At 46.6% G+C, this 26,398-nt stretch overlaps 1 protein-coding gene across 1 annotated transcript in view; it reads left to right on the top strand.

Annotated features, from left to right (window-relative positions):
- ANKLE1 (ankyrin repeat and LEM domain containing 1) overlaps nucleotides 1-26,398 on the top strand; it is a 172,345-nt gene that overhangs the window by 123,904 nt on the left and 22,043 nt on the right. The window contains exon 8 of the mRNA XM_063916311.1: nucleotides 16,340-16,469. Within this exon, the coding sequence (XP_063772381.1) occupies nucleotides 16,340-16,469 (130 nt within the window). The remainder of the gene's footprint in view (nucleotides 1-16,339; nucleotides 16,470-26,398) is intronic.

The raw sequence follows: 26,398 nt of genomic DNA, 5'->3' as shown, positions 1-26,398 counted from the left end.
TGGTGGAAAGGTAAAGCCCAAGAAATGGAATAGGTCAGTAGAAAGCATGATTCACAGCTGCTGCGCATCATATTATGCAGCTGCAATGGAAAATTTAGAACCTCCACCACAACCATCAAAGATCTCAATGGCCAACATATTAAATTAATGAGCAGCAAACTTGAAAGATTGCAAGAACACTTTAAGCCAGAGGTTCTCAAATGCGGTCATCCAGGCACCCCAGCAGTCCAGGTTTGAAGTATTTCCATGGCTCATCACAGATGGTTAAATCAAATTGACTGAGATGCTTATTAAGTCCTGTGGTCGAGCATGGATAAACTTAAAACCTGGACCGTTGGGGTGCCTTGAGGACTGTGTTTTAGAACCTCTGCTTTAAGCACCTATTAAATTACCCAAGATCTGAAGAGTTAGAAACTGAGTTACTAGAAAATAATGAGCTTAAATATTGTAGTGACATTTTGGATAACCCTCCAAATACAGACAAAATTATAATATAAGCAATTAAAAAGCTGAAGAATGGAAAAGCATAATGCATTGATTACCTCCCAGCAGAAGCTTTAAAAGCATGATTGGTAATAGTAAACCAACTTAGAGACATATATGCAATTGCCAGGAAAGACTTCTGTATGCCAGAACACTTCAAAGGGAATACATACCTATTACCGGCGGACAGGATCCCGGCTGTCGTGATCCCGACAGCGGGATCCCGGCCACCAGTATGCTGGCAACAAGGTGAGCGATAGAAAGCCCCTTTGGAGCTCGCTGTGCTCACCACACTGCGGGCACGGTGGCTCACTGTGTTCCCCACAGGATCTATTTTCCCTCTATGGGTGTCGTGGACACCCACAGAGGGAGAAAAGCCAGTGGCGTCGGTATTCCGGCGGCACTATTTTACCGCCTGTTGGGATTCCGACATTGTGACAGCCGGGATCCTGACAAAAGATGCCATAATAATTCCCATTCACACACAAGGTAAAAGGGAGTCGAGGTGGGGGTGGACAGAGGAGGGGGTTGGCCGTAGCAAAGATACATAATGGGTTTGAGGATTGGGAGGAGATGATGTTCTTGAAGCACGATTGTTTAGAGACTGAAAGTGCAGCGCTAGAGAATGGGAACATAAACTTGAAAGTGATGTTAGTCAGATTTAGAGCGTAATTTCCTCCACTGCCAGGTGAACAGTAAATGACAGCTACTGGAAGGTGAACAGGTTGAACGAGGCATATAGCGTGGACCTCAAATGTATAAAAAGTAAGGGAAGATTCTGGTGTATGAGTTAGTAGGAGTAACTGAAGGATAGAAAGATCCCAACACCACCACGTGGTGTCAGGGGGAAACCCAGCTTTCTGTCATGGCTAGTAGATTCAGAGAGTTGGAAATGAAAAGGTGATGGGTGTGGGCCAATTTGTTACCGACAGATCTGGCTATGTTTCTGTATCCTGAAGAACAGGGTAATGCTGTCAGAAAAATAGTACTTCGCACATCAATTACTGATCCAACAGTAAGGAAAGAACATCAACTTTTTTTCATGTATTTCTTCACTGTAGGGGTCGTTTCCTTTGCACAATATTGTTTACTGCGAACTGTTAGCACTGTAGGACTACAAATAGGCCACTCTAGGGCTCAACTTTAGATTATCAACAACAACCAAGAAGTGGTGGCAAAACGTAAGGCTAAAGACCTAAACAATATTCTTTGTGCACCCATAGGTTAATACTGTTGACCAGTTCTGTGCTGCAGATTGGGAAAGCTAACCTCTTCACAAAGAAAACGCAACACACAATACAGTACATGGTCACAGAAATAACATTGTGTGAATCTAAAACCAATACATTTAAAGCAATTATTGCACACATCCTTGATTATTTTTTTTTATGGAATGGACTTCATAAAGTCTTTCCTTATTCACATTTAAAATATAAGTATTTCTGCTGAGTATTTTATTGGAGACCACATTGACCCCAGAAGAATTGCTTTCCGTTGATTAAATGGTGAAGATAATTGACCTCACTATTAGAGGGGGGTATCTAATTAGATGCACGCATTTTTTAGCTGATAAAAACAGGCCTTTATCGGGCTATCCAATTATAGCCTGTTTTCATTGGCCGACAAATGCTCTGTTTTCAGCTGATAACACACAGGATCTGGGATAAGTATCCAGACCCATGTGTTATTGCAGGGAAAAAAGGATCTGCTTGAGGCACCCGAAGCATAATTCCCGATAAGTGCCGGGTATCGTAGCTAATTGGATAGCCCCTGGCGAATCCATTAGCTTAAGTAAATTACTGCAGCTAATTGGATAATGGCCTGGGTCATTTGTGTTCGGTCCGGTTTCCGCCACTGTCTGAAGCCAGACATTTTTTTTTCTGCCTAAAAGAGTTGGAGAGTTACAGTCATTACTAAGGAAGGAGAGAGTTTTAGTGAATCTAACTTTATAACCAAAAGTTGTATCTATATTTCATATTGACCAAGAATTTCTGCTAGCATATTTTTCACTAACACGCAATCAATGTAAAAAATATGAACTTGAATGCAATTGAACTCAGAAGAGCAATAACTATACTTATCCAGGACAGAAGACTTTAGGGGTACAATTCAATTAGTAGCAATGATCAACCATTTAACTGGCATCTTAAGACCACAAACAAAGCTGAATTTTCCTTGCACCCCATGTTGGGCTACCGTATTATGTGTCTTTTTCTTTGGAGCCCCCCTCTATTGTTGCTTGGGTACATACCATTGTAATGTCTGCCATACAGTATTAAAGGAGAAATACTACTACAGGTTGAGTCTCCCTTATCCAAAATGCTTGGGACCAGAGGTATTTTGGATATGGGATTTTTCCGTATTTTGGAATAATTGCATACCATAATGAGATATCATGGTGATGGGACCTAAATCTAAGCACAGAATGCATTTATGTTTCATATACACCATATACACACAGCCTGAAGGTCATTTTAGCCAATATTTTTTTATAACTTTTTGCATTAAACAAAGTGTGTGTACATTCACACAATTCATTTATGTTTCATATACACCTTATATACACAGCCTGAAGGACATTTAATACAATATTTTTAACAACTTTGTGTATTAAACAAAGTTTGTGTACATTGAGCCATCAAAAAACAAAGGTTTCACTATCTCACTCTCACTAAAAAAAAGTCCGTATTTCGGAATATTTGGATATGGGATACTCAACCTGTAATACAGTCCAGATCTCCCTCCCATGTTTCAAAGATTATTCTACAGATAGCACAAAGGGGTGTATAGCGTCAATAGATGTTAGGATCAATAATTGCACCCAGGACAGAGAAACTTTCATCCTAGCTTCTATGCAAAGGTTGGTAATGGAAGGCACTTTTGGATCCTCATTTGGAAATATTGAAAACATTTTAATGTCAGAATTTATACTGATATTTGCAACTGAGGATGTAGATGTCACATGTCAGAATACCTTCCAGTGATATATATTTTTCAGAGTCCGTTTGGAAAGACACTCAAAGGCCTAAGGAAAGACTAGGTACTGCATCATACATCATCTGGGGGAAGGAGAGTAGGGGTTAGCTACCTGTCTTTATTTTACTTAAAATATATTTTCTCTAATGTCCTAGAGGATGCTGGGGACTCTGTAAGGACCATGGGGAGAGACGGGCTCCGCAGGAGACATGGGCACTTTAAGAAAGAATTTAGTTCCTGGTGTGTACTGGCTCCTCCCTCTCTGCCCCTCCTCCAGACCTTAGTTTGATTCTGTGCCCAGAGGAGCTGGGTGCTTTTCAGTGAGCTCTCCTGAGTTTGCTGATAGAAAGTTTTTTGTTAGGTTTTTAATTTTCAGGGAGCTCTGCTGGCAACAGACTCCCTGCATCGTGGGACTGAGGGGAGAGAAACAGCCCTACTCTCTGAAGCTAGGTCCTGCTTCTTAGGCTACTGGACACCATTAGCTCCAGAGGGATCTGTACGCAGGATCTCGCCCTCGCCGTCCGTCCCAGAGCCGCGCCGCCGTCCCCCTCGCAGTGCCGGAAGACTGAAGCCGGGTGAGTATGAGACGCAAGAAGACTTCACAGGCGGCAGAAGACTTCGTGATCTTCACTGGAGGTAACGCACAGCACTGCAGCTGTGCGCCATTGCTCCACACACCTACACATACTCCGGTCACTGTTAGGGTGCAGGGCGCTGGGGGGGGGGCGCTCTGGGCAGCATTTGGGACCTCATTCTGGTAAATGTACACATATATACAGCTGGGCACTGTATATATGTAGGAGCCCCCGCCAAAGAAATAAAATTTAAGCGGGACAGAAGCCTGCCGCCGAGGGGGCGGGGCTTCTCCCTCAGCACTCACCAGCGCCATTTTTTCTCCACAGCACGCTGAGAGGAAGCTCCCCAGGCTCTCCCCTGCTGATACACGGTAGAAGAGGGTTGAAAAGAGAGGGGGGGGGGCACATAATTAGGCGCAAAAAAGTATATAAACAGCAGCTACTGGGTTAACATTAAGTTACTGTGTTATTCCTGGGTTATATAGCGCTGGGGTGTGTGCTGGCATACTCTCTCTCTGTCTCTCCAAAGGGCCTCGTGGGGGAACTGTCTTCAGAAAGGACATTCCCTGTGTGTGTGGTGTGTCGGTAATCTTGTGTCGACATGTCTGATGTGGAAGGCTATGTGGGAGAGGAGCGGGAGCAAATTAATGCGGTGTCTCCGCCGACGGCGCCGACACCTGATTGGATGGATATGTGGAAGGTTTTAAATGATAATGTAAATTCCTTGCATAAAAGATTAGACAAGGCTGATGCATTAGGACAGTCAGGGTCTCAAGCCGTGCCTGATCCTATGTCGCAGGGACCGTCGGGGTCTCATAAGCGCCCACTATCCCAAATTGTTGACACAGATACCGACATGGATTCTGACTCCAGTGTCGATTACGATGATGCAAAGTTACAGCCAAAGTTGGCTAAATCACTCCGATATATGATTATAGCAATTAAGGAGGTTTTGCACATCACAGAGGAAACCCCTGTCCCTGACACAAGGGTTTATATGTATAAGGGAAAGAAACCTGAGGTAACTTTTCCCCCCTCACACGAACTGAATGAGTTATGTAAAAAAGCTTGGGAATCTCCAGATAAAAAACTGCAGATTTCCAAACGGATTCTTATGGCGTATCCTTTCCCGCCAACGGACAGGTTACGATGGGAATCCTCCCCTAGGGTGGACAAAGCTTTAACACGCTTATCCAAAAAGGTAGCCCTGCCGTCCCAGGATACGGCTACCCTCAAGGATGCTGCTGATCGCAAACAGGAGGGTACCCTGAAGTCCATTTATACACATTCAGGTACCTTGCTCAGACCGGCAATCGCGTCGGCCTGGGTCTGTAGTGCAGTAGCGGCATGGACTGATACCTTATCAGAGGAGTTTGATACCCTAGATAGGGATACTGTTTTATTGACCCTGGGGCATATTAAAGACGCTGTCCTTTATATGAGAGATGCTCAAAGAGACATTAGTCTGCTGGGTTCTAGAATAAACGCTATGTCGATTTCTGCCAGAAGGGTCCTGTGGACTCTGCAATGGACAGGTGATGCCGACTCAAAACGGCATATGGAGGTTTTACCTTACAGGGGCGGGGAATTGTTCGGTGAAGGTCTCTCGGACCTGGTCTCCACAGCTACGGCTGGAAAGTCAAATTTTCTCTGACGTCCTAGTGGATGCTGGGAACTCCGTAAGGACCATGGGGAATAGCGGCTCCGCAAGAGACTGGGCACAAAAAGTAAAAGCTTTAGACTAGCTGGTGTGCACTGGCTCCTCCCCCTATGACCCTCCTCCAAGCCTCAGTTAGATTTTTGTGCCCGAACGAGAAGGGTGCAAGCTAGGTGGCTCTCCTGAGCTGCTTAGAAGTAAAAGTTTAAATAGGTTTATACTGTATGCACCCAACAAGCTGGGTGCTCCTGCTTCTAAGCAGACGATTGCTCGTTGGATTTGTAGTACAATTCAACTTGCACATTCTGTGGCAGGCCTGCCACAACCAAAATCTGTTAAAGCCCATTCCACAAGGAAGGTGGGCTCATCTTGGGCGGCTGCCCGAGGGGTCTCGGCTTTACAACTTTGCCGAGCAGCTACTTGGTCAGGGGCAAACACGTTTGCTAAATTCTACAAATTTGATACCCTGGCTGAGGAGGACCTGGAGTTCTCTCATTCGGTGCTGCAGAGTCATCCGCACTCTCCCGCCCGTTTGGGAGCTTTGGTATAATCCCCATGGTCCTTACGGAGTTCCCAGCATCCACTAGGACGTCAGAGAAAATAAGAATTTACTTACCGATAATTCTATTTCTCATAGTCCGTAGTGGATGCTGGGCGCCCATCCCAAGTGCGGATTGTCTGCAATACTTGTATATAGTTATTGTTACAAACAAATCGGGTTGTTTATTGTTGGAAGCCATCTTTTCAGAGGCTCCTACGGTTATCATACTGTTAACTGGGTTCAGATCACGAGTTGTACGGTGTGATTGGTGTGGCTGGTATGAGTCTTACCCGGGATTCAAGATCCTTCCTTATTATGTACGCTCGTCCGGGCACAGTATCTTAATTGAGGCTTGGAGGAGGGTCATAGGGGGAGGAGCCAGTGCACACCAGCTAGTCTAAAGCTTTTACTTTTTGTGCCCAGTCTCCTGCGGAGCCGCTATTCCCCATGGTCCTTACTACGGACTATGAGAAATAGAATTATCGGTAAGTAAATTCTTATTTTTTGCCTTATGTTCCCTCACAGCCTAAGAGAGCACCGCATTATCAAATGCAGTCCTTTCGTTCACAAAGAAACAAGAAAGTTCGAGGTGCGTCCTTTCTTGCCAGAGGGAGGGGCAGAGGAAAGAAGCTGCACAATACAGCTAGTTCCCAGGAACAGAAATCCTCCCCGGCCTCTGCAAAATCCACCGCATGACGCTGGGGCTCCACTGGCGGTGTCGGGGCCAGTGGGGGCGCGTCTTCGGAATTTCAGCCACATGTGGGTTCACTCCCAGGTGGATCCCTGGGCAGTAGAAATTGTGTCTCAGGGTTACAAGTTGGAATTCGAAGAGGTGCCTCCTCGCCGGTTTTTCAAATCGGCCCTACCGTCTTCCCCCCTAGAGAGGGAGATAGTGTTAAATGCAATACAAAAATTGTATCTTCAGCAGGTGGTGGTCGAGGTTCCCCTCCTTCAACAGGGAAGGGGTTATTATTCGACCATGTTTGTGGTAACGAAACCGGATGGTTCGGTCAGACCCATATTGAATTTAAAATCTCTGAACCTATACTTGAAGAGGTTCAAGATGGAATCGCTAAGAGCGGTCATCGCCAGCCTGGAAGGGGGGGATTTTATGGTGTCACTGGACATAAAGGATGCGTACCTTCATGTCCCCATTTATCCACCTCATCAGGCGTACCTAAGATTTGCGGTACAGGACTGTCATTACCAATTTCAGACGTTGCCGTTTGGTCTCTCAACGGCTCCGAGGATTTTCACCAAGGTAATGGCGGAAATGATGGTGCTCCTGCGCAAGCAGAGTGTCACAATTATCCCGTACTTAGACGATCTCCTCATAAAAGCGAGATCAAGAGAGCAGTTGCTGAACAGCGTATCTCTTTCACTGAAAGTGTTACAACAACACGGCTGGATTCTCAATATCCCAAAGTCGCAGTTGGTTCCTACGACTCGTCTGCCTTTCTTGGGCATGATTCTGGACACGACCCAGAAAAGGGTTTATCTTCCGATAGAAAAAGCCCAGGAACTTAGACTCTGGTCAGGAACCTTTTGAAATCAAGACAGGTGTCCGTGCATCATTGCACTCGAGTCCTGGGAAAGATGGTGGCCTCATACGAGGCCATTCCCTTTGGCAGGTTCCATGCGAGGACTTTCCAATGGGATCTGTTGGACAAGTTGTCCGGATCACATCTACAGATGCATCGGTTGATCACCCTGTCCCCCAGGGCCAGGGTGTCGCTCCTGTGGTGGCTGCAGAGTGCTCACCTTCTCGAGGGCCGCAGATTCGGCATTCAGGATTGGATCCTGGTGACCAAGGACGCAAGCCTCCGAGGTTGGGGAGCAGTCACACAGGGAAGAAATTTCCAGGGTCTTTGGTCAAGTCAAGAGACTTGTCTGCACATCAACATCCTGGAACTAAGGGCCATATACAACGCCCTACGTCAAGCGGAGGCCTTACTTCGCGACCAACCCGTTCTGATCCAGTCAGACAACATCACCGCAGTGGCTCATGTAAACCGCCAAGGCGGCACAAGGAGCCGAGCGGCAATGGCGGAAGCTACCAGGATTCTTTGCTGAGCGGAGAATCATGTAAGCGCACTGTCAGCAGTGTTCATTCCGGGAGTGGACAACTGGGAAGCAGACTTCCTCAGCAGACACGACCTACACCCGGGAGAGTGGGGACTTCATCCAGAAGTCTTCGCACAGATTGTGAGTCGGTGGGAACTGCCACAGATAGACATGATGGCGTCCCGCCTCAACAAAAAGCTACAGAGGTATTGCGCCAGGTCCAGAGACCCTCAGGCAGTAGCGGTAGATGCCCTCGTGACACCGTGGGTGTTACGGTCCGTCTATGTATTTCCTCCTCTTCCTCTCATACCCAAGGTGTTGAGAATAGTAAGAAGAAAAGGAGTGAGAACAATCCTCGTTGTTCCAGATTGGCCACGACGGACCTGGTATCCAGATCTGCAGGATATGCTCACGTAAGATCCGTGGCCTCTTCCTCTAAGAAAGGACCTTTTGCAACAGGGACCCTGTCTGTTCCAAGACTTACAGCGGCTGCGTTTGACGGCATGGCGGTTGAACGCCGGATCCTAGCGGAAAAAGGTATTCCGGTTGAGGTTATCCCTACGCTGATAAAGGCTAGGAAGGAAGTAACAGCAAAACATTATCACTGTATATGGCGAAGATATGTTTCTTGGTGTGAGGCCAGGAATGCTCCTACGGAAGAATTCCATCTGGGCCGTTTCCTTCACTTCCTACAAACTGGAGTGGATTTGGGCCTTAAATTAGGCTCCATTAAGATCCAGATTTCGGCCCTATCCATTTTCTTTCAAAAAGAATTGGCTTCTCTCCCAGAAGTTCAGACTTTTGTAAAGGGAGTACTGCATATTCAGCCTCCGTTTGTGCCTCCGGTGGCGCCTTGGGACCTTAATGTGGTCTTGGACTTCCTAAAGTCACACTGGTTTGAACCACTGAAAACGGTGGAGTTGAAATATCTCACTTGGAAGGTGGTCATGTTATTAGCCCTGGCTTCGGCTAGGCGAGTGTCGGAATTAGCGGCTTTATCACATAAAAGCCCCTATCTGGTTTTCCATATGGATAGAGCGGAATTGCGGACACGTCCTCAGTTCCTGCCAAAAGTGGTTTCATCCTTTTCATATGAACCAACCTATTGTGGTGCCTGTGGCTACACGGGACTTAGAGGATTCCGAGTCCCTTGATGTGGTCAGGGCTTTGAAAATTTATGTAGCCAGGACGGCTAGAGTCCGAAAAACAGAAGCGCTGTTTGTTCTGTATGCAGCCAACAAGCTTGGCGGCCCTGCTTCAAAGCAGACTCTTGCTCGCTGGATCTGTATCACGATTCAGCAGGCGCATTCTACGGCAGGATTGCCGTTACCTAAATCGATCAAGGCCCATTCCACTAGGAAAGTGGGCTCTTCTTGGGCAGCTGCCCGAGGGGTCTCGGCACTACAGCTGTGTCGAGCTGCTACTTGGTCGGGTACAAACACCTTTGCAAAATTCTATAAGTTTGATACCCTGGCTGAGGAAGACCTCATGTTTGCTCAATCGGTGCTGCAGAGTCATCCGCACTCTCCCGCCCGTTTGGGAGCTTTGGTATAATCCCCATGGTCCTTACGGAGTCCCCAGCATCCTCTAGGACGTTAGAGAAAATAAGATTTTACTTACCGGTAAATCTATTTCTCGTAGTCCGTAGAGGATGCTGGGCGCCCGTCCCAAGTGCGGACTTCTTCTGCAATACTTGTATATCGTTATTGCTTCAATAAGGGTTACGTTATTGTTGCATCGGGCGTGAACTGATGCTATGTTATTGTCATACTGTTTACTGGATTGTTATCACAAGTTATACGGTGTGATTGGTGTGGCTGGTATGAATCTTGCCCTTGGATTAACAAAAATCCTTTCCTCGTACTGTCCATCTCCTCTGGGCACAGTTCTCTAACTGAGGTCTGGAGGAGGGGCAGAGAGGGAGGAGCAAGTGCACACCAGGAACTAAATTCTTTCTTAAAGTGCCCATGTCTCCTGCGGAGCCCGTCTCTACCCATGGTCCTTACGGAGTCCCCAGCATCCTCTACGGACTACGAGAAATAGATTTACTGGTAAGTAAAAGCTTATTTTTTGCATTGTAATGGCCATAAATTAAATCTTGTGGTAACGGATATACAGGGTTACACTAACTGCATAGAACTATGATTGGGAGTAATTTCATTTGTATATGTATATAAATTACTATATTTGCTTTTATTTTATCTTTTTGTCATCATATACAAAGATATAAAATAAAACTTTATTCCAATTTGCTGACAGGCCAATTGCTCTAATACACTGAAAACTTTGCTCATTTCCTGATAAATAGTATTCCAAGCAAACCATTCATAAAAATTGGGGAATTTGTTTGGCCATTGACCCATTATTATTTTCTCTGACGTCCTAAGTGGATGCTGGGGACTCCGTCAGGACCATGGGGAACAGCGGCTCCGCAGGAGACAGGGCACAAAATTTAAAAGTTTGACCACTAGGTGGTGTGCACTGGCTCCTCCCCCTATGACCCTCCTCCAAGCCTCAGTTAGGTTTTTGTGCCCGTCCGAGCAGGGTGCAATCTAGGTGGCTCTCCTAAAGAGCTGCTTAGAAAAAGTTTTGTTAGGTTTTTTATTTTCAGTGAGTCCTGCTGGCAACAGGCTCACTGCAACGAGGGACTTAGGGGAGAAGAAGTGAACTCACCTGCGTGCAGGATGGATTGGCTTCTTAGGCTACTGGACACTAGCTCCAGAGGGACGATCACAGGTACAGCCTGGATGGGTCACCGGAGCCGCGCCGCCGACCCCCTTGCAGATGCCGAAAAGAGAAGAGGTCCAGAAACCGGCGGCTGAAGACTTCTCAGTCTTCATGAGGTAGCGCACAGCACTGCAGCTGTGCGCCATTGCTCTCGGCACACTTCACACCAACGGTCACTGAGGGTGCAGGGCGCTGGGGGGGCGCCCTGGGCAGCAATGAAAAGTACCTATTCTGGCTAAAATACATCACATATAGCCCCTGGGGCTATATGGATGTATTTAACCCCTGCCAGGTTTTCAGAAAAACCGGGAGAAGAAGCCCGCCGAAAAGGGGGCGGGGCCTATTCTCCTCAGCACACAGCGCCATTTTCCTACACAGCTCCGCTGCTAGGAAGGCTCCCAGGCTCTCCCCTGCACTGCACTACAGAAACAGGGTAAAAACAGAGAGGGGGGGGGGCACTTATTTGGCGATATTAATAATATTTAAGCTGCTATAAGGGGAACACACTTATTTAAGGTTGTCCCTATATATTTATAGCGCTTGGGTGTGTGCTGGCAAACTCTCCCTCTGTCTCCCCAAAGGGCTAGTGGGGTCCTGTCTTCTATCAGAGCATTCCCTGTGTGTCTGCTGTGTGTCGGTACGCGTGTGTCGACATGTATGAGGACGATGTTGGCGTGGAGGCGGAGCAATTGCCTGTAATGGTGATGTCACCCCCTAGGGAGTCGACACCGGAATGGATGGCTTTGTTTATGGAATTACGTGATAGTGTCAGCACGCTGCAAAAGTCGGTTGACGACATGAGACGGCCGGCAAACCAGTTAGTACCTGTCCAGGCGTCTCAAACACCGTCAGGGGCTGTAAAACGCCCTTTACCTCAGTTGGTCGACACAGACACGGACACCGAATCCAGTGTCGACGGTGAAGAAACAAACGTATTTTCCAGTAGGGCCACACGTTATATGATCACGGCAATGAAGGAGGCTTTGCATATCTCTGATACTGCAAGTACCACAAAAAGGGGTATTATGTGGGGTGTGAAAAAACTACCTGTAGTTTTTCCTGAATCAGAGGAGTTGAATGAAGTGTGTGATGAAGCGTGGGTTACCCCCGATAGAAAACTGCTAATTTCAAAGAAGTTATTGGCATTATACCCTTTCCCGCCAGAGGTTAGGGCGCGCTGGGAAACACCCCCTAGGGTAGATAAGGCGCTCACACGCTTATCAAAACAAGTGGCGTTACCGTCTCCAGAGACGGCCGCCCTCAAGGATCCAGCTGATAGGAGGCTGGAGAATACACTAAAAAGTATATACACACATACGGGTGTTATACTGCGACCAGCAATCGCCTCAGCCTGGATGTGCAGTGCTGGGGTGGCTTGGTCGGAGTCACTGACTGAAAATATTGATACCCTGGATAGGGACAGTATTTTATTGACTATAGAGCATTTAAAGGATGCATTTCTTTATATGCGAGATGCACAGAGAGATATTTGCACTCTGGCATCAAGAGTAAGTGCGATGTCCATATCTGCCAGAAGAAGTTTATGGACGCGACAGTGGTCAGGTGATGCGGATTCCAAACGGCATATGGAAGTATTGCCGTATAAGGGGGAGGAATTATTTGGGGTCGGTCTATCGGATTTGGTGGCCACGGCAACAGCCGGGAAATCCACCTTTTTACCTCAGGTCACCTCCCAGCAGAAAAAGACAGTCTTTTCAGCCGCAGTCCTTTCGTTCCTATAAGAACAAGCGGGCAAAAGGACATTCATATTTGCCCCGAGGCAAAGGAAAGGGTAAGAGACTGCAGCAAGCAGCTCCTTCCCAGGAGCAGAAGCCCTCCCCGGCTTCTGCAAAGGCCTCAGCATGACGCTGGGACCTTACAAGCAGACTCAGGGGCGGTGGGGGGTCGCCTCAAGAATTTCAGCGCACAGTGGGCTCACTCGAAGGTGGACCCCTGGATCCTGCAGGTAGTATCTCAGGGTTACAGGTTGGAATTCGAGAAGTCTCCCCCTCGCCGGTTCCTAAAGTCTGCTTTGCCAACGTCTCCCTCCGACAGGGCGACGGTATTGGAAGCCATTCACAAGCTGTATTCTCAGCAAGTGATAGTCAAGGTACCCCTTTTACAACAGGGAAAGGGGTATTACTCCACGCTATTTGTGGTACCGAAGCCGGACGGCTCGGTAAGACCTATTCTAAATCTGAAATCTCTGAACCTGTACATACAAAAATTCAAGTTCAAGATGGAGTCACTCAGAGCAGTGATAGCGAATCTGGAAGAAGGGGATTTTATGGTGTCCTTGGACATCAAGGATGCTTACCTTCATGTCCCAATTTGCCCTTCACACCAAGGGTACCTCAGGTTCGTGGTACAAAACTGTCATTATCAGTTTCAGACGCTGCCGTTTGGATTGTCCACGGCACCCCGGGTCTTTACCAAGGTAATGGCCGAAATGATGATCCTTCTTCGAAGAAAAGGCGTATTAATTATCCCTTACTTGGACGATCTCCTGATAAGGGCAAGGTCCAGAGAACAGCTGGAGGTCGGAGTAGCACTAACCCAAGTAGTGCTCCAACAGCACGGGTGGATTCTGAATTTTCCAAAATCCCAACTGATCCCGACGACACGTCTGCTGTTCCTAGGGATGATTCTGGACACTGTTCAGAAAAAGGTATTTCTTCCGGAGGAAAAAGCCAGGGAGTTATCCAAACTCGTCAGGAACCTCCTAAAACCAGGGAAAGTGTCTGTGCATCAATGCACAAGAGTCCTGGGAAAAATGGTGGCTTCTTACGAAGCGATTCCATTCGGCAGATTCCATGCACGAATTTTTCAGTGGGATCTACTGGACAAATGGTCCGGATCGCATCTGCAGATGCATCAGCGGATAAAATTGTCGACAAGGACAAGGGTGTCTCTGCTATGGTGGTTGCAGAGTGCTCATCTGTTAGAGGGCCGCAGATTCGGCATACAGAACTGGGTCCTAGTGACCACGGATGCCAGCCTGAGAGGCTGGGGAGCGGTCACACAGGGAAGAAACTTCCAGGGCTTGTGGTCAAGCCTGGAAACGTCTCTTCACATAAATATACTGGAACTAAGAGCAATTTACAATGCTCTAAGCCTGGCAAAACCTCTGCTTCAGGGTCAGCCGGTGTTGATCCAGTCGGACAACATCACTGCAGTCGCCCACGTAAACAGACAGGGCGGCACAAGAAGCAGGAGGGCAATGGCAGAAGCTGCAAGGATTCTTCGCTGGGCAGAAAATCATGTGATAGCACTGTCAGCAGTGTTCATCCCGGGAGTGGACAACTGGGAAGCAGACTTCCTCAGCAGACACGATCTTCACCCGGGAGAGTGGGGACTTCATCCAGAAGTCTTCCACATGATTGTGATCCATTGGGAAAGACCAATGGTGGACATGATGGCGTCCCGCCTCAACAAAAAACTGGACAGGTATTGCGCCAGGTCAAGAGACCCTCAGGCAATAGCTGTGGACGCTCTGGTAACACCATGGGTGTACCAGTCAGTGTATGTGTTCCCTCCTCTGCCTCTCATACCCAAGGTACTGAGAATTATACGGCAAAGGGGAGTAAGAACGATACTCGTGGCTCCGGACTGGCCAAGAAGGACTTGGTACCCGGAACTTCAGGAGATGCTCACGGAAGATCCGTGGCCTCTACCTCTAAGAAGGGACCTGCTTCAGCAGGGACCGTGTCTATTCCAAGACTTACCGCGGCTGCGTTTGACGGCATGGCGGTTGAACGCCGGATCCTAAGGGAAAAAGGCATTGCGGAAGGCCAGGAAGGAGGTGACTGCACAACATTATCACCGCATTTGGAGAAAATATGTTGCGTGGTGTGAGGCCAGGAGGGCCCCGACGGAGGAATTTCAACTGGGTCGATTCCTACATTTCCTGCAAACAGGATTGTCTATGGGCCTCAAATTGGGGTCCATTAAGGTTCAAATTTCGGCCCTGTCGAATTTCTTCCAGAAAGAATTGGCTTCAGTTCCTGAAGTCCAGACTTTTGTAAAAGGAGTACTACATATACAGCCCCCGATTGTGCCTCCAGTGGCACCGTGGGATCTCAATGTAGTTTTGGATTTTCTCAAATCCCATTGGTTTGAGCCACTCAAATCGGTGGATTTGAAATATCTTACATGGAAAGTAACCATGCTACTGGCCCTGGCTTCGGCCAGGAGAGTGTCAGAATTGGCGGCTTTATCGTACAAAAGCCCATATCTGATTTTCCATTCGGACAGGGCAGAACTGCGGACGCGTCCTCAGTTTCTCCCTAAGGTGGTATCAGCGTTTCACCTGAACCAACCTATTGTGGTGCCTGCGGCTACTAGCGATTTGGAGGACTCCAAGTTGCTGGACGTTGTCAGAGCATTAAAAATATATATTTCAAGGACGGCTGGAGTCAGGAAGTCTGACTCGCTGTTTATACTGTATGCACCCAACAAGCTGGGTGCTCCTGCGTCTAAGCAGACGATTGCTCGTTGGATTTGTAGCACAATTCAACTTGCACATTCTGTGGCAGGCCTGCCACAGCCTAAATCTGTCAATGCCCACTCCACAAGGAAGGTGGGCTCATCTTGGGCGGCTGCCCGAGGGGTCTCGGCATTACAACTCTGCCGAGCAGCTACGTGGTCAGGGGAGAACACGTTTGTAAAATTCTACAAATTTGATACCCTGGCTAAGGAGGACCTGGAGTTCTCTCATTCGGTGCTGCAGAGTCATCCGCACTCTCCCGCCCGTTTGGGAGCTTTGGTATAATCCCCATGGTCCTGACGGAGTCCCCAGCATCCACTTAGGACGTCAGAGAAAATAAGAATTTACTCACCGGTAATTCTATTTCTCGTAGTCCGTAGTGGATGCTGGGCGCCCATCCCAAGTGCGGATTGTCTGCAATACTTGTACATAGTTATTGTTACAAAAATCGGGTTATTATTGTTGGGAGCCTTCGTTTAAGAGGCTCTTTTCGGTTATCATACTGTTAACTGGGTTCAGATCACAAGTTGTACAGTGTGATTGGTGTGGCTGGTATGAGTCTTACCCGGGATTCAAAATCCTTCCTTATTGTGTACGCTCGTCCGGGCACAGTATCCTAACTGAGGCTTGGAGGAGGGTCATAGGGGGAGGAGCCAGTGCACACCACCTAGTGGTCAAACTTTTAAATTTTGTGCCCTGTCTCCTGCGGAGCCGCTGTTCCCCATGGTCCTGACGGAGTCCCCAGCATCCACTACGGACTACGAGAAATAGAATTACCGGTGAGTAAATTCTTATTTTTTTTTCTCTTTTGTCATAAATTGTATTTTCAGCCATGTTCTAAAGCACAGCATATTCTGGATATCTGGAAAAGTGGCCAGGGTGTGCTCTCTCTACATTGTTTTCAAAACACCATCCCAGTGGAGGCATATACAAGAGAAGCCTGTATGGTGGATGCCATGGGTAAGACTTTTATTTGGCTGTTGATCCTACCTATGAACTATTCTGGAATACTTGGTTAATAAGTGCTTCAAACCTAGGGCAAATGGCAGTGTCTGGATGGGGCATAAAGGGCCAGTGGGGCAATGCAGTTTAGGGGAACCATGCTTAAGGGTTGTGGTCGGTCACCAGAGGATATGTAGCCATGTATAGTAAATACTACTGCATATATGACGATGTACCAGATTGATAACTGCTATGCACCATAGTGAATATACCATAGTCCTGGGAATGCAGTATTATGTAGCAAGTGTATAATAATGAAATGCATGATGGGCGGGATGTATTAACATACATCGCCGCCCCTCGCAGCGATGTTGATCGCATATGTACTAACATATGCGATTAGCATTGCAGTGCGGTGACAGAGGCCCTCCGCGATACTTGTGAGGTGAGGTGGTGTGCGGGGGGTCTCCGTCACCTCCCAGGGGTGTCCACCTGCTGGGAAGCAGGCAGCAGGCTGTCCGGGGCGCCGCCTCCTCCTCCCTGCAGCCGGAAGGACCTCCGGCTGTGTTGCTAGGGGGAGGAGGAGTTTGGCTTCCGGGACCAGGGCTTCCTGGATGAAGGTATGCCAGGGGGAGGAGTCTGCGGTGGGTTGAAGGGGCCTGCGGTAAGAAGGTAATAGGATTCTATAGGGGTTTGAACATATAAAAATGCGATAAAACCCCCGAAAACGGGGATTTTATAACATTTTCCCTTTAGTACATCCCGCCTAATGTGAGCCCATCTGTACACATACGTCCTCATACATCTAGCCTCAGTATGTCATGCTGCACAAAATGCCTGCCATCGGGGAGCTACCAGGTCCTGTGCAACACTGCTAATGTCCGTGTCACTTTTTTTTGTAGAAAATGCGACAACAGGCAAAGCTTTAGCTGTCCCAGGATGCATAGGGGCCGTCTCTATAACCCCGCTTCCAGACACTGGGAGCTCAGTTTTTAGTTGGTGCCTGCAGCAGCAGGTCACTAGATAGGGGGCTGCTCTTGCAGCCCTGAAAGCTTTTTTTCTGACAGACAGAACGAATTGTGTTTTTCTCCAGAGCTGGCAGCACTGTAAGTCAGTCTGAGTTCAGTACTGCAGCTCCATTACCTTCCAAGTGGCGCTGCATACTCCCGCTGCCCTTGTTCCCGTGTACCTGCGGTGGGGACATCCGCAGATGTAGGCACAGTCCCGGATCACCTTCCAGGATCGCATGGCTGCTACTGGGAGGCAGGTAAGAGGGTCTCCTTGCGGGACCTGCTCTTAAATCGCGCTCCGTGCGCGACCTAGGGAGACAGGTCGTGGCACTGACGTGGACACTGTCACTGGGCAGGGACCCCACTAGACCACCAAGGCAATAGGAGCGCAGGTCAGGTGTATTAACACCTCATTTAATAAGGCTCCATAGTACCTGGGGTGGAAGACTAGCATAGGGGAGGCGGCGCTTGACCTGTAGCCTTTCCCCCCGGCCCACGGCACCATCTCCTTGCAGATTTCCCGCCCTGGAGCTGCTTCACTCTCTATTCCCTCACAGAGACGCTGGCCGTCATCTTAACAGCATAGCAGCAGCAGGTCTCCGGGATTGCTGGGTAAGGTCTCCCGTGTAAAGCCACCTCTATACAGCGCTGTACATTTACATTACACTTAAGTCTCCTACCTGTCTCTGAGACAGCGTCAGGTGAGAAATTGTGTATGTGAGGACCAGGAGTATTAGAGCATAAACTCAGTGTACTCCGGGACTTCTGGGTCAGGTCACGCAGACAGGAGACAGATAAAGATATAACAATATATTTATTAGAGATTTACTTAGTACATGCTCTCTAAATTAGCTTTAAGATAAACACATTTGAAATTAACTCCAGAACAACAGGTCCCAATAAACACCAGTCTACCGACTTCCCAACACTTTCCCAAATGCTCTTGTCTGGATGCAGTATAATTGTGCAGGATCACAGGAGTTTGAAGGAATGTTCATACAGCAGAGCCAACAAGTCTGCAAATCCGGAGAAAAGTTTGTAATCCAGTAGTCACAATACTCCCAGGCAAAATCCTCCGCACACAAGCAGGAGCTGAGACTCCAAGACTAGAAGCTTTTAGAAGCCAAACTAACGCACACCTTGGAGATCTCTTGCATTCCCTTTTTTAAAAAAAGGTTCCAATTTCCACCACCAAAGTTCCTCCTGCAAAGGGTGGCTTTAGGGAAAGGTCCTGCCTGATTGGTAGAGATAAATGAGGGTCTGTAAAAGAGATGAGTCATGAGGAGATCCTCCCTGCTGTTCTCATGCCCCAGTGTCTGACTCAGTCCTAGGGGAGAACAATGGGATCTTGATGCAATTAATCCCTTGGTGATGGGGAAGATAGCCAGTCACTCCCTGTTTTAACCTCTAATAGTCATTTGTGACCTCAGAGCGGCTCCAGCTGCTCCCGCTTCCTGTTATTAGTGTCTAGTGACTGGTCCAGAATAAAACATCACACCTGGCCCTGTTTAAGAACAATAGCTGATGTTTCAATTCTGTACTACAACATTGTCAGGATGGACCTTGGACAGTAGATTCTGTCCCAGTGCATACTGCAGATTATATTGTACGAGTAGTCTGCTATATCTTCCGGTCTTTGGACCGTGCTGTGATATACTAGTCCAGTGCAGCTTTATTGTGCTGTAAATGCTGCATTGCATGTGACTGTGCCGCTGTATGGTTTTACTTTCAGTGTTTCCCAGCTATACCTATCACTATATTCTATACCCTGGGCTAGATGTTTTTGGGTCAAGTAATATTGTTGTGCACAGTGTTTATTCATATATAAGTATATTACATATGTGTCACAGTCACGCTATACATTATCTGTTCTCTCCACAGATTATTGTTATTGTCTGGTTATATATCGTACTGTGTAAGACCACTTGTTTACATTGTGCAATGTCTAACAAAAAGGGCACCAAATCTGCGGAAGCTCCTGCAACATGCAGAGCTCTCTGTACTGCTTGTGATGCACCTCCCAGTCAGTCCGCAGCACCTGCAATTAGTCAGGAACCACCTTGAGCAGCATTCACTACCCTGCTAGGTACTCTGATGGAGCGTCTTGCCTAATGCATTACCTCCACAAATTGTCCCACTGGCGGAAAATTTGTCTAACCAATTGCAACAACTAAATCAGTCTCTGGGTAGACAGAAATCTACCTTGGGTCACTCACGTGTCTTTGTTTTCTCTAAGCTGGCTGCTTCCTCCTCTCAATCTACTAACCTCTCTGATAATTCCTCTGACGAGGAGGGGGAGCATACGGTCCTATCTGACACTGACTCCTGTGTTGCAGATGAGGATGCTCCCTTAATGGTAGATGTCCCTGCCTTGATAATGGCTCTTAAGCATAGTCTCCAAATCACAGGAGGATTCCACTACAGTGGTTAAGAAAACTGACAAATTTAAACAGCAGAAAACGGTTAAAACTGTTATACCCCATTCTGATCATTTAGTGGACATCAGATGGGAACCCTGGTCTAACCCAGGGCAGAAATTCCCTGTTCCCAAAAGGGCTTTAGCTCGCTATCCTCTCCCTGCAGAGTTATGTACCAAATGAGACTCCATCTCCGGTGGACTCTCATGTCACCTGACTCGTGGTGTCGTCCACTCTGCCTGCCAGCACTGTCACCTCGCAGAAGGAACTGTCAGATAAGCGCATTGAATGATGCCTGAAATCTGTTTACTCCCAGACGGGCTGTTCATAGATGCACTATAGCTGCCTCTTGGGCCGCAAAAGTTATCGAGGCATGGATTCAGGCGCTAGAGGAGGAGCTACCTGAAGATATTTCTGACAATACCGGTCTCATATTGCCACCACTTCTTGTTACATTCAAGAAGCGTCCTCTGAGGAGGGAATGTTGGCAGCAAAGGCGTCAGCTATGTCTGTCCTGGCTCATCGCATTCTGTGGTTGAGGTCGTGGAAAGTGGATTTGGACTCAAAGAAAACTTTGGAAGTCCTCCCCTTCACTGGGAACATTTTGTTTGGGGATGACCTGAATAAAATTGTGTCTGAATTGGCAACTTTTCTCCCCACTACTATCCCTTCTCAGAAGGCAAAAAGTACCACTTTTCACTCCTTTTGGCCTCAAGGGAAAGCAAAAGATCAGTCATATCCTAGACAGTCTCCCGTTTCCAAATCCTCCAAGCCCAAGGCGAAGCAGTCTTGGGCAGCCCGTCAGCCTGCTGCAAAATATGACAAGCCTGCTGCATGATGGGGCGGGCCACCCCCTGGTGACCCCAGGGTGCGAGGCCGACTCCTACAGTTCGCCCAGGTCTGGCTCACGACCACTTCAGATGCTTGGGTACTGGAAGTTGTCTCTCACGAGTATGCTGTCTCATTCAGGAGACGTCGACCCTCACCAGTTCTGCACAACGGCTCTCCCGTCGGACCCGTTGAAAGCGCAGTCTCTACAAACAGTTGTAAGTTCCCTCCTGAGTATACAGATGTAGCCACCTTTATCTTGACTGGCTGAGGTGTTTGTCCCGATCGAGCATACGCAGCGTCCCGAGGTGTAGGGAGGCGCGCCTAGTCACAGAGAGGCGTACCTAATCGCACGGAGAGCGTTTGGCGTTACCTTTACATGTAATACCTGTGATCATCCACCAGATGTCGCTTTTTACAATCACCACTGCGCATGCGTGTGGTCTCCCATAAAATACAATACTGAAATATATAATAAGGACTACTTTTGTAAGGCGTCTCATTACACTGCATACAGTAAATACTTATTACGCTGCATTATTTAATACAGTAAATACTCATTACGCTGCGTTATTTAATACAGTATATACGGTACAGATGCAAATAGTACAGTATATGATCCATCTACAGTACTTTATGAATATGTGAGCGTCCAAGTCCCGCAGACAAAACAACATAAAACCAGTAGTGTATACTGTCGCAAATTGACGTGTTAGAAGTTCACTATTGCCTCTTGAGATTAGGAATTTTGTACAGTATGTTAGCGTCCTAATCCCGTAGCCATTACAGCATAATAAAAGACCAATGGATTTATTCATCTGTCTGCGGCGAAGTGGTGAAGTGTTCCGCTTCCTATACTCATAGTCCCGGGTTCAATTCCTAAAGTACGAATGCATGTTAGTTTTTTCCAGACACCTTATTATTATTTTTATTCACATAAACCAGGGCAGAGCTGCAGGAGCGGTTCTACTGTTGAGGTTCTATGCTCCGTACAGTACACATACAATTCTGTAGCAGGGTAGACTCAATAGAAATGGCTACCACCTATGACTCCTTGCCCCATGGAGGCCCTAGGCTACAGAGCAAGTAGCAGTGCAGATTTTGCAGGCTATGGGGCAATGCTGAAGGAGCATCACAATCCCCTAGCTAAAATACACAGGGGCGATAGGAATAAGTGAGGTCTATGCACATTACGGTACACCGGACTCGATCGCATAGCACACTGGCAAAATGGCCACTGCCCCTGAACCCCCACCATGTGGCAGGCAGCGCTCGGATATGGAGTGAGAGATGGTATAAGTTTTGCAGGCTACGGTGCAATGCTGAAGGAGCGTCACAATCCCCTAGCCAAAAAACACAGGGCGATAGAGATAAGTGAGGTATATGCACATTACGTTACACCGGGCTCGATCGCATGGCAAACTAACAAAACACAAGTTTTACATAAAGCAGGGCAAAGCTGCAGGAGAGTTTCTACTGTCAAGGTTCTATGCACTGTACGGTACACATACAATTCTATAGCAGGGCAAACTCAATTGAAATGGCTACCGCCTGTGACTCCTAGCTCCATGGAGGCACTCAGCTATGGAGCAAGTAACAGCACAGATTTGAAGCAATGCTGAAGGAGCGTCAGAATCCCCTAGCTAAAATACACAGGGGTGATAGGGATAAGCGAGGTCAATGCACATAACGATACACCGCAAAGTTCCCCATGGTTTTGATTATGCCTTTTCTTTGAACACGGTATTTTCCACTGCCTCGCCCTACCCCCATCCCACTTTCCCCTTCCCCCCTGGGAGCCTGCAAAGTACATGCAGTACAAATCATAAAGAAGACAAGATAACCCTGGTAGGAAGCACTCTTATCTGAGGTAACAAGATAAATTAATGGATAAAAATGAAATAATCTTAAAATTACAAATTTTATTAGATATGCCTTAAAAATGGTTTTACATAGTCCATGTGAATTCGATGATAAGTATGTGATCTTTTGCGAAAATATGTTGAAAAATATGGTCTTATCTATATGACCTCAGTCAGAACAATTAAATATATGTTCAAGTCCGTCTGCGTGATGATTCCCTTACCATTGTTGTGTGGCTAAATCAGAATGTGTCAAAAATTTGATAATGTGACCATCATCTTAATCATTTATATAGCCCATATGTAAATTCTCAGGGCAATAATTTTGAATCATAAGTCACTGATGGATTGTTTTTAGTTGGGTCACTTATACATCAGTATGAGGCCCAGTTAGCAAGGAGAAGTGTCTGTGAAGCCGTTTCTTAAAGATATAGCAGGCATGGGCATGCCATCAATTGGACATGAGATGGTGTCACCTGTGTGCAAAAATGATGATATTCAGTTTGTGTTAGTTTACACGCATACACAAATTGAAAGAATATGAGGCACCCGTACTTGAAAAACCCTTATGTTCTATGCCAAATAATCCTATATTAATCACCCAGAAGGAAATCAATTTACCTTTGATATGGATCACAATCGCTGCTATGTAGAGGTATGAGGTGCATGTGCCTCCATTTTCAGCAGTTGTCAACCCTTACACTTGCTGGGTTAAGGAAGGAGTATGAGGTGTCAGTACTCAAAACAGTTATCTGTATAAAACAGTCATGTAGTAATTGCACCAAAGGGGTTATGCCTCAATTATCAGCAGCTAAATACATCCATGTCTTGAGAGACAATTCTTTTCTGTAGGAAATCCCCGCCGTGTCACTCCAAAACTCTTTGCCATTAATTCTTCCACATATATCCCAGCAGTTTGTACAAAAAAACTGTATTGAATTAGTCAATGCTTGATGACAATTATCTAATGAAATTTAGTTGTTAAGTACACTCATGCTTGACCAGAGGTGTGAGGCACGTATACCTCAATTTGTTCAGTAGTAGCCTAACAATTTCAGAATGCTGAATTCAAAAACAGATATTGATTATAGTCATGTCCCAACAGAGGTATGAGGCACCAATACCTCAGTTTTTATCAGTGGCTCTCAGGCAGTTTAAAATGCTTTACAGAGGTATGTGGCACAAAAAATCTCAGTTCTTTTCAGCGGCTACCAAGCAATTTCACATACTGAATTCCTATACTAATTGCCATCTACTTTAACAGAGGTGTGAGGCATATATATCTCTCAATTTCTTCAACAAATGTCAGCCAGTTTAGAATGCTGAATTATTAACTTAGTATTCGGTTTCTTTAAACACATAGAGGTGTGTGAAGTGGCCAAGATACAGATAGACCTCCCTTCTGCTGTTCTCCCGTCTTGCCAGCAGGTATAGGACGAGGAATGAGAGAGGGTAGGTGCACCCAACTTGGCCAGAAGGAAGAAAGAGGAGGTATCAAGCAAGGAGACTTAGGCGGGTACTCTCTGGTGCCTTATAACAGGTAGTGCAGAGGTTTGAACCTGCTAATTTGCCTCTAATGCGGTACACTCCCGAATGGTTAGTTTTTAATTGGTGAGAGACATAAAGAGAAAGAAACTTAACAGCCAAGGAGAACTGATCACTATTGACTATTGCCAGTAATGAAACAGAATGGTTTCTATTATATATAATAATACCTCATCTCTCTTTATACCACAAAATTTGTCTTCCTACATGCACCCCAACAGAGAAAAAAGATGGTAGAGAAAATCACAATCACAAGCAGAGCTCATTAAGTATCATAATCAGCTGTTCCCTCCTATGCAGTTTTGCTGCTGCTGCCAATAATTGCAGCCACTATTAGAGCTCACTAGGTATAGCAATCAGTTATTCCCTATTGAGTATTTCCAGCTATTGCCCGCATCTTAGTAACAAATTGTGGTTTGAATATAAATCCTATATCAAGAGAGATGATACATTGTCACAGGACATGTTGCTGTTTTTTTGAGATAACCCTTTGGGAATAACACTGAGTTAATTTTAAACAATTTGTATCCACATGACTAGTATCCTGGTCTATTGAAATGAAAAAACATTCCGAATAGCAGTGTGGCAGCAGAAAACGGAGGGAGTGTTTGGTTGCCGCTGATCGGAGCGGCCATAAGCGGACGAGACCCCGCGTGGCTGATGGGCGGCGGAGATCATTTCTAACTAAAGACGCCTACCAGTGGGACTCTGGGGCAGCATCCCCCCTTTCTCTCTGCAATTTATCTTAAGAGTGGTAACTATACAGACACAGTGGTGGCCGGTGAATTTATTCATAGATTTCTTCCACGACGCTGTAAATACCCTGTTTTTTCATTTCAATAGACCAGGATACTAGTCATGTGGATACAAATTGTTTAAAATTAACTCAGTGTTAAGGCACCAGAGAGTACCCGCCTAAGTCTCCTTGCTTGATACCTCCTCTTTCTTCCTTCTGGCCAAGTTGGGTGCACCTACCCTCTCTCATTCCTCGTCCTATACCTGCTGGCAAGACGGGAGAACAGCAGAAGGGAGGTCTATCTGTATCTTGGCCACTTCACACACCTCTATGTGTTTAAAGAAACCGAATACTAAGTTAATAATTCAGCATTCTAAACTGGCTGACATTTGTTGAAGAAATTGAGAGATATATATGCCTCACACCTCTGTTAAAGTAGATGGCAATTAGTATAGGAATTCAGTATGTGAAATTGCTTGGTAGCCGCTGAAAAGAACTGAGATTTTTTGTGCCACATACCTCTGTAAAGCATTTTAAACTGCCTGAGAGCCACTGATAAAAACTGAGGTATTGGTGCCTCATACCTCTGTTGGGACATGACTATAATCAATATCTGTTTTTGAATTCAGCATTCTGAAATTGTTAGGCTACTACTGAACAAATTGAGGTATACGTGCCTCACACCTCTGGTCAAGCATGAGTGTACTTAACAACTAAATTTCATTAGATAATTGTCATCAAGCATTGACTAATTCAATACAGTTTTTTTGTACAAACTGCTGGGATATATGTGGAAGAATTAATGGCAAAGAGTTTTGGAGTGACACGGCGGGGATTTCCTACAGAAAAGAATTGTCTCTCAAGACATGGATGTATTTAGCTGCTGATAATTGAGGCATAACCCCTTTGGTGCAATTACTACATGACTGTTTTATACAGATAACTGTTTTGAGTACTGACACCTCATACTCCTTCCTTAACCCAGCAAGTGTAAGGGTTGACAACTGCTGAAAATGGAGGCACATGCACCTCATACCTCTACATAGCAGCGATTGTGATCCATATCAAAGGTAAATTGATTTCCTTCTGGGTGATTAATATAGGATTATTTGGCATAGAACATAAGGGTTTCTCTAACGTCCTAAGTGGATGCTGGGGACTCCGTCAGGACCATGGGGAATAGCGGCTCCGCAGGAGACAGGGCACAAAAAGTAAGCTTTTAGGATCACATGGTGTGTACTGGCTCCTCCCCCTATGACCCCCCTCCAAGCCTCAGTTAGGTTTTTGTGCCCGTCCGAGCAGGGTGCAATCTAGGTGGCTCTCCTAAAGAGCTGCTTAGAAAAAGTTTTTTAGGTTTTTTTATTTTCAGTGAGTCCTGCTGGCAACAGGCTCACTGCATCGAGGGACTTAGGGGAGAGAATTTCAACTCACCTGCGTGCAGGATGGATTGGATTCTTAGGCTACTGGACACCATTAGCTCCAGAGGGAGTCGGAACACAGGTCTCACCCTGGGGTTCGTCCCGGAGCCGCGCCGCCGACCCCCCTTACA

This window comes from Pseudophryne corroboree, chromosome 1 (genome assembly GCF_028390025.1).
Source record: "Pseudophryne corroboree isolate aPseCor3 chromosome 1, aPseCor3.hap2, whole genome shotgun sequence".
Taxonomy (NCBI): Eukaryota; Metazoa; Chordata; class Amphibia; order Anura; family Myobatrachidae; genus Pseudophryne; species Pseudophryne corroboree.
The sequence above is the reverse complement of the archived record's forward strand: the minus strand, read 5'-3'. Positions and strand labels throughout refer to the sequence as shown.